The following is a 9,558-nucleotide window of genomic DNA, read 5'->3' on the forward strand; positions in this document are numbered from 1 at the left end:
ATAGGAAGCCCAGTGATGAATGTTGCCCTGCTATTTTTATAGCAATTAGCTTGAACTAATGAATTTATATTACAATTTATACTATTAGCATTTTTTACTACTTAATGCAGTTATTATTTCAGTATGTATCAACCAGAATAGAACTATTTTAATACATTTTCAAAAACAGAGTTCCCATAATAATGCATATTAGCTGTGTATAATCCTGGATTATAAGAATATCAGAAACATGACATAATTTGTGAAAAGAACATGTGACATGAGATTTGATTATGAGACAAGAATAAGTTATTAGAGAAACACATATAAGCCATCTCCGATTGTTAAATAACTTCATTTGATGTTTACCTACTATGACACAAAACTGAAAATGCTCCACACCAGATTGCCTAATGCCCCCTTTACATCCTTATTCCTCAGAGTATAGATGAAGGGGTTGAGTGTAGGAGTCACCACTCCATAGAAAAGAGCCATGAACTTGGGCTGGTCCCTTGAGATGGAGGAAGGGGGCTGAAGGTACATGCTAATGCCTGGGCCATAAAATAAGAAAACTACAATGAGATGGGAGGAACACGTCCCAAAGGCCTTTTTCCTTCCTTCAGAAGATTTAATCTTAAATACAGCACGTCCAATACAAGCATAGGAGGCAAGAATTAAGCAGAGTGGAACAGCCAACATAAAAATGCATACCACAGAGAGTGTGAGCTCATTAACACCCTTTTCACCACAGGCGGTCTTTATCAGAACTGGAATCTCACACAGCAAGTGATCCAGTTTATTGAGACCACACAGTGGCAACCGTAATGTCACAGAGGCCTCTGAGATAGCATAGGTCATTCCAGTAAGCCACACAGTGGCTACTAACAGGATACAGATGTGCTGATTCATGATGAGGGTGTAGTGCAGAGGCCTGCAGATGGCCACATAGCGATCAAATGACATAAGAGCCAAGAGCAGACATTCTGTGCCCCCCATTATGTGGAAGAAATAAAGCTGAACAGCACACCTCATATAGCTGATGGTCTTCTTAGAGCTCCCCAGGTTAAACAGCATCTGTGGAACGATGCTCGTGGTGTAACACATGTCCAAAAAGGAGAGGTTGGTGAGGAAGAAATACATAGGGCTGTGGAGACGGGGGTCTAACCTGCACACCAGAATGATGGCGATGTTCCCCATCAAAGCCATGGGGTATGTTATAAGAAGAATAACAAATAGAGGAAGCTCTAGCCAAGGTCGGTCAGCAAAGCCCAGTAGGATAAACTCTTCAGGGTGGCTTTTGTTAATTAGTGCCATCATCTTCAATTTATTTTACCTGTAGTAGAGAACTGCCAAGGAAGTTAGAGTTATGGGCAATGACAAAACATGACGATATGTTAGCTGTCCACTCATAGGAGATGGGGTGCAGTAACCTGAGATCAAAATAACAAAGGTTTTGGCCCCAGGTGATCTAACTTCCCTTCAGGACACTACAGAGTAAAGGCAATTATCTTAAACAAGTAACCGTACCTTTCTGAAACTGAATTTCCTCGCTTATATAATATGGATGATGATAACTATCTCCTTAAATTATGGTGAAGAGTAAATGAAAAGTAGAAGTGTCTATGTTTTGAGAACCCCAAAACAATGGTTTTCAAACTTCGACTGACATAAAAATCAGCTGAGGAGGCTGTTAAGACGAAGTTTATTGGTTCCTATCTGGACACGTCTGATAGAGTAGATGTGGTATGCAGCCGGGGGATGGTTCGTTTTCAGAAACACAGCTGCAAGGTGTTACTGAAGTGTTGGGAAGAGTGAAAGTATTGAGTTAGTTACAGCAGAAGACAAAGGAGAAGAAAACCTGGAGGTGTAAGATTCACCAAGATAGCCTTGTTCAGCCCCAATTAGTTAGTAGAATGATTATAACATCTCTATGAGGAGTAAGAAGACTTTGGTTTTAAACAAATTTATCTTAGCTCTGTGGAGTTGAGCAAGAAATTGTAACACTTTTAACCAGTTCTTCAAGCATAAATCGAGAGAGTTGAGGTACAATAACAGAGGTTTCCCTGTGCTCAGGAATTAGTTTTTGCGTATGTGTGTATTTTTGCATAACTATTTAGTTCAAACTGAACATTCTTTGTTTCATGTTAAATTTTAGTTAATTTATCCATCTTATAAAGATTTTCCTTTATTGAGTGAGCTTATCATCCCGTTTTAATACAAGAATTTGAACAGTTATCAGTGACCCATTGATCATATATAGCTACAAATATATTTTTTTTAACTCCAGGTAACTTGTCAAAAGGAAAGTCAATATCCCAACTCAGGCCCAGGGGCTTACTGAAACCCAGAAATTAGTTTACATTTTATGGATATGTTCCTTTGTTTTCAACTGAAAGATACATTGAAACTATAAAATAACTAGCTGAGTAAAACAATATTTTGAGAAAGATTGATTTTTTTTTTTATTTTCACAAACTAAGATATGCAACTTTTTATTTTTTTTTTTAATTTTTTATTTTTTTTAGTTTATTTTTTTTATTTATTTTTTTTAAAATTTTATTTTGTCGATATACATTGTAGCTGATTATTGCTCCCCATCACCAAAACCTCCCTCCCTTCTCCCTCCCCCCCCCCAACAATGTCCTTTCTGTTTGCTTGTTGTATCAACTTCAAATAATTGTGGTTGTTATATCTTCTTCCCCCCCCCCCCCCGGTTTGTGTGTGTGTGAGAAAGATTGATATTTTGTTTATATATATTTTTTCCTTTAGTGGATGAGGTGTGTTCCATAAAAATCACAGTTTTTTGTAAGAATAGGGATACTCAGATGGGAACTTAAGATAGCATCCTAGTGATTAAATTCTAAGTTACTCTGCTAGTCAATTAGTGGTTTAAGGGGAACACATACATTCATAGGGTTACAAAACACAGTTTTCATATTCTGTATTTCATTAAACACTCACAGTCATTTTCTTAGGTGTCACACAAAGCTACTTAGAGACAAGATGTGAATGTTGACTTTTGATTACATGCTATCCTAAGCCAGAAGTATCCAATAATAATGATCATATAATAACAGTACCAAATAATCCTTAATGAGCCCTGTGTGCCAAACACTTCAATAAGCTCTACACACGTTAAATCATTTAGTATCTACCCAAAAACACTATGACAAAGGAAATTTTAGTATCCATATTTTAGGATATCATTATCATTTATTGCTGTAGTCTGCTAATAATTAAGGAGTCTCTAAAGATCAAAAAGCAATCAATGCCTTAAATGAGGTAATGAGATATTTAGACTATGAATTCAGAGTTTCAAGATTGCAAAGAAAGCATCTGAACTCTAGGGATGTTTTCTGAATAAGTTAAATCTTGGCTAAGTTCTTTTTCAGGTCAAATTCTGTATTGTAGGCAGGATATGAACTAAAAGCATGCTATGAATTAATTTGATTGCTAACATAAATATTCTAAAATTTGTAATCTACCCTCACTATTAAATAATTGCATTATAAGACATCTATTGTCTATTTACTTAATATTGTTATATTCACCTGTAGTGATTTTTTTTTTTTTTTTACCATGGACCATCTTCCAATTTTTTTTAGAGTAATAGTAGATTTGATTTTCCATAAATTCTTCCATAATGAAATATATCTAACTCTAACGACAGTATTCACTTCAGTGTGCTTTCAGCATTATTATTATATTTGTATTACTTGGGACTTTGTTCTTATTATTCTCCTTTTTAAGTGTAGCTTTATATGTGAATGGTGACCACCCCAGAGCCCCTTCATTTATTGGAATATTTCCCTAGAGACATCAGAGCAGGTGTGTCTAATAAATGAGATTTACTCTTGAAGAATGTTTAAACTTTATAATTCTTATCCATAGATCTCTAATCTTTCCCATGTCATTCTCATAATATTTCATTGCTTTTAATTCTTGGCTTACATCTGATTTTTTGAGTCTTTTACTTTCAGTGGTTTTCCATCACTGTTTTACTATACAGGAATTATCTATCCACGAATGTTTAGGCCACTTTAATAAAGTGCCGGACTCTATTCCTATTAACATCTTTGTACCTCCACTCACATTTTTTTTTCTAATTTGTCTTTATACTTAATTTTCACCATACACTGTATTTTACATATATTGATACCACTTTTTAACTTCATATATAGTAGAAGACCATAAGAAGAAATAAAAGTTACTTTTACCTGACAGAAAAATATCTGGATGAAACACAAGAAAAGTCAAGCTATCAAATTTTGACCATACATTTAAAAAATTCACGATTAAATGAAGGCTTCATCCTTCATTCAGGTATTTAATACCTGTCAGACATAGTGTTTATTGAAATTCAAATGCTTTTATGTTTGGTTTAAGTGAGAGACAGAGAGATTAACCCGAACAAGAACTCTAGATGCTTCTTAGAGCCATTGAAGTAGGTGTTTCCAAAGCTTAGAAAAGGCTCCCAGAAATGAAATGCTCTCCGCCCTTCATATGCACATTAAGCATCATGATCTGCACACATTCCTCCCTTCCCTAAGAATGCATGGATTTTAAAAACAAGAGTCTTTTTACTCACCTTATTTTGATAAATGTCTTTAATAAAAGGAATTATGAAGGAATACACTTGAACTTTCAAACTCTCAGAGAAGAACAAAGAAACTGTAGTACATGGATGAGAATTTAAGAATTAGCCTCAGAACTGTTAGCTTTTCAGTTGAGACAAGGATACCAAAGAAAAGCATGGGTTAGGAAGACAAAGGTAGAAAGTACCAAAAATGCTTTGCGGGTGTGTTATTTGTATGCTGTTTCTGAGATCTCTTGGGCATTGTTTTCAGCTATTTATCCTTTTCCCAGATGATGAGTTAGCAGAGAGAGTTCATTGAGATCGAGGTCTCTATGGAAATGCTTCTTACGTCCGATTAGTTCTACTGCATTGAGCTTGGGAGCAAGTCTCTTCTGTTGTTAGATGTGTTTTATAACATTCAATTTCCCAACACACAAGGAACCATTTTAAATAAGATACAATCAGAGACAAGGTAGCTGGAATAAATGATTCTGGGGAATGTAAATGAGAATTCCTTGAATGTCTACTTCATTAATTCTTAGAATATCTCATATAAGACTTAAGTATTTCTAGTCATAACAATAAAAGACCATAAAAATGATGTGAAAAGAGAAGGGAAAAAAGTGATCTATCCAATGAGAGAGAATCAAATGATACTTTAAAAAGTCAATGTATTTAATGTTTTTATAACAAAAAGGTGAAATGACAATCTCTCTCTTCTCCTCCTGTCTCTCTCTCTCACCAAGCATACCACATGTTAGTCAGATATGCAGATAACATTAAAATTTAAAAAATCACATACCTAATTCATGGGTACATTATTTATGTATTTTTAATAGATATATAGTAATTGTACGTATTTATGCAGTACAGAGTTATATTTCAATGCATGTATCCAACGTGTGATGGTCAAATCAGGGCAATTAGCATATCTATCATTGAGAAGTTTATAATTTTCTTTGTGATGAGAGCATTTGAGCTCCTCTACTCTAGTCATTTAAAGACATATATTGTTACGTGTAGACACCTAGCCCTGCTGTAGACCACCACAATTTATTTTTCCTATCTGGCTATAATCTTTGTGTTAACCAACCTCTTCCTATCCCCATCTTCCCTACCCTTTCCAGCTTCTAGTTACCACAATTCTATTTTCTGCTTCTGAAAGTTTAACTTATTTATTTATTTTTAGCTTCCACATATGAGTGAGAACATGTGAAATTTATCTTTCTGTGCTTGTCTTATTTAACTTAATGTAATGTCCTCCAGGCTTATCCTTGCTGCAAGAAATGATAGGATTTCACTCTTTGTTGTGGCTGAGTAGTATTCCATTGTGTGTATACACAACATTTTCTTAATTATTCATCTGTTGATGGATGCCTAGTTCGATTCCATGTCTTGGATTTTGTGAATGGTGATGCAATAAACATGTGGGAGCAGATATCTCTTTGGCATACTAATTCTTTTCTTTGGGATAAATACCCAGTGGTGGGATTGCTAGGTCATATGGTAGTTCTATTTTTAGTTTTTTGAAAAACTTCCATACTGTTTTCCATAATGGCTGTATTAATTTATATTCCCACCAACAGTGTATAAGAGTTCCCTTTTCTCCACATCTTTACCAACATTTATTTTTTGTCTTTTTAATAATAGTCAATCTAACTGGGGTGAGATGATATCTCATTGTAGTTTTGGTTTGCATTTCCCTGATGTTAGTGATGTTGACCATTTTTTCATATACATGTTGACCATTTGTATGTCTTCTTTTTAGAAATGTCTGTTCAGTTCATTTGCCCATTTTTTAATTGAATTATTTGTCTATTTTCTGTCAAGTTGTTTGATTTCCTTATATATTCTGGATATTAATCTCTTGTCAGATGCATAGTTTGCACATATTTTCTTCCACTCTGCAGGTTGCCTGTTCACTCTTTTGATTGTTTCCTTTGCTGTACAGAAGCTTATTAGTTTGATGCAGTCCCACTTATCTATTTGTTGTTGATGCCTGTGCTTTAGAAGTCTTCTCCATAAAATTTTTGCCCAGACCAATGTCTTGGAGTATTTCCCCTATGTTTTCTTCTAGTAGTTTTATGGTTTCAGGTCTTACATTTAAGTCTTTAACCCATTTTAGTTGATTTTGGTATGTGGTGAGAGATACAGCCCTATTCTCATTCTTCTGCATATGGCAATCCAGTTTTCCCAGCACCATTCAGAGACTGCCCAAATGCTTTTGTCATTTAGAAAAGTCTCTAAATGAGACTTTCCCAAATGTATTTCTTGTTATCTTTATTGAAAATCAGTTGACTGTACATACATGGATTTATTTCTGGGTTCTCTATTCTGTTCCACTTGTCCCTGTGTCTGTATTTATGGCAGTGCAATGCTTTTTTGGTTACTATAGCTTTGTCAATGGGTACATTAGTTTGAAAAAATAATTCAAATACATTGACTAGCAGGAACAAATGGAAAGATTTCCCTTTAACAACCTCCTCCCATGGTCCATAATCCTTTCTCTAAAGGTAACCTCTAGTATCAGATAGATGTGTATTCTTCTATATTAAACATGTGCTGGACATCTTCTACTTCTCCTCTAGTGCCCCACTGCCTATACCATTATATATGCTTCTATCCTATGTTGTGCCTCTAAAGGCTGAATCAAGATGTTTCCTTAATATCTGGCTTCTAATTGGGTTCATCCAATGGGAGTCACCCACTGAAGATTAGAGAGTGAGAGAATAGCTAGTTTGGGGTATGTTCCCATAGCTTCCTTTCAGCTGGAACACATGAGGCTGCTTGTGTTGCTCAAACAAAAGTCATAGCTCCTGGGGGGTAGCCATGTACATACAGACGCTCTTTCTCTCTCTGGTTTGCAAAACCACATCAGGTCTTCTGTTGGTAACAGGCTCCCCACTGTTGCTAGCTTCAGCCTACTGCATGTATAAAACACATATAGAAATCCCTTGTTGGTGTTCCTAAATCCTCCCCACACCTTTCTAAATACTTTGGTTGCTCATCTTCCCTCAATATCCCAGTTGGAGTGTGCCATGTATTTTCTGCTGGAACCATAGCTGACGTAACTCTTCATTATAAACAGAACGAGGTCATTTCCTACTTCAGGACTTGAATAAGATTTTCTTCTGCCTAAAATGCTCTTACCCTGATTTTATCATGACTGACTCCTTCCTGTCTTTCAGGTTTGAGCTTAAATTACACCTAAGATGGAATACCCAATACATACTGTACTACCCAGTCTCTCTATATTATTTTCTCTTTACTTTTTAGCAAAAGAGTTAAAGTTTTCTTATTTATTTATTTTACTCCTAAGTCTTCCTCCCTCAGATGTAAATTCCATGGCAACAGTAACAAAAAAAAAAAAAAAAAACAATGGAACCATATTATACATATTATTATGTCACTTGATTTTTATACACAACACACTCACACATGCACTTTTTCATTTCAGAGAAGTTGACAAATCAATAATGGAAGATTTTTTTCTTTTAAATATCTCTATCTGATATACTATTGTTGTATTCCATCAATTTTGGTATGTTGTGTTTCTTTTTCATTCTTTCTAAAATATTTATTTATTTTTTAATTGACATGTATTGATTGTACATATTTATGGGGTACAGAGTATATTTCAGTACATGTATACAAGGGATGATTAAATAAGAGCTCTGTTTTAATTCTTCTCAAATTATTTGCTAATTACCCTTGTGATTTGTTCTGGGCCATTTATTGTTTAGGAGCATGTTAATTTCTACATACACATGTATTTTACAATTTAAAAAATTGATTTATAATTTCATTCTATTGTAGTTTGAGGGCATACTTTATATGACTTCCATCATTTGAAATTTATTGTGACTGACTTTATAGCCTAACTTATGGTCTATCCTGTAGAATGTTCCATGTGCTCTGAGAAAAAAGTGTATTCTGGTGTTATAGGGTAGAGTGTTTCATAGATGCCTGCTAGACATAGTATGTTTATAGTGTTGTTCATATTTTCTATTTCCTTTCTATCTTCTGTCTAGTTGTTTTACCCATTATTGAAAATGGGGTGTTGAAGTTCAACTATTATTGTGGAATTATGTATTGCTCCAATCAGTTCTGTTAGTGTTTGCTTCATGTAATTTGGGGATACCTTGCTAAGTAGAAACATGTTTATAACTGTTATATCTTCTTGGTGGATCAACCATTTCATCATTGTAAATTGTCCTTTATAGTGACAATTTTTGTCTTTTTGTTTGTATTATCTGATATTAGTATAGCCAGTAGCTCTTTCTCAGATACTCTTTGAACAGAGTTTTTTTTATCCTTTCAGTGTCAACTTATTTGTGCTTTTGAATCTAAAGTGATCTCATAGACAGCATATGGTTGGAATATGTTTTGTTGATTTATTGTCAATCTCTTCAATTTTTTAAAATTGATAAAATACTTTTCAGAAGCTTTCGGTTTATGAAAAAATTGAGTAGAATGTACATATAGCCTTCCCTCGCCTAGTTTCTCCTATTATTAACAATTTGCATTAGTGTGGTACATTTGTTACAATTGATGAACCTATACTGATACATTATTATTAATTGAAGTCCATAGTTAACATTAGGATTCACTTTTTGTGTTGTACATTCTGACTTTTGGCAAATGTATAATGACCTATCTCCTTCATTACACAATCATGCAGAATAGCTTCACTGACTTAAAAATCCTCTGTGTTCCACCCATTCACCCTCTCTCCTTCCCACTGAATCCCTGGCAACCACTTGTCTTTTACTGTCTCCATAGGTTTGCATTTTCCCAAATATCATGTAGTTGAAATCATTTATAGTGTAGCCTTATCAAATTGATTTTTTTTTTACTTAGTAATATGCATTTAAGTTTCCCTCATGTCTTTTCTTGGCTTGATTGTTCATATTTTTCTTAAGACTGATAATATTTTATTGTATGGATGTTCCACAAACTGTTTATGCATCCACCTACTGAACTACACTTCTTTTTACTTCTTA

General features: G+C 34.4%; 1 protein-coding gene across 1 annotated transcript; it reads right to left on the bottom strand.

The window, feature by feature from the left end:
* Positions 1-351: 351 nt before the first annotated feature.
* Positions 352-1,293, bottom strand: LOC134378960 (olfactory receptor 2B11-like). The gene has a single exon (XM_063098243.1). The coding sequence runs from the start codon at positions 1,291-1,293 to the stop codon at positions 352-354; it is 942 nt and encodes a 313-aa protein (XP_062954313.1).
* Between the last annotated feature and the right edge of the window lie 8,265 nt (positions 1,294-9,558).

Source organism: Cynocephalus volans, chromosome 5, assembly GCF_027409185.1.
Source record: "Cynocephalus volans isolate mCynVol1 chromosome 5, mCynVol1.pri, whole genome shotgun sequence".
Taxonomy (NCBI): domain Eukaryota; kingdom Metazoa; phylum Chordata; class Mammalia; order Dermoptera; family Cynocephalidae; genus Cynocephalus; species Cynocephalus volans.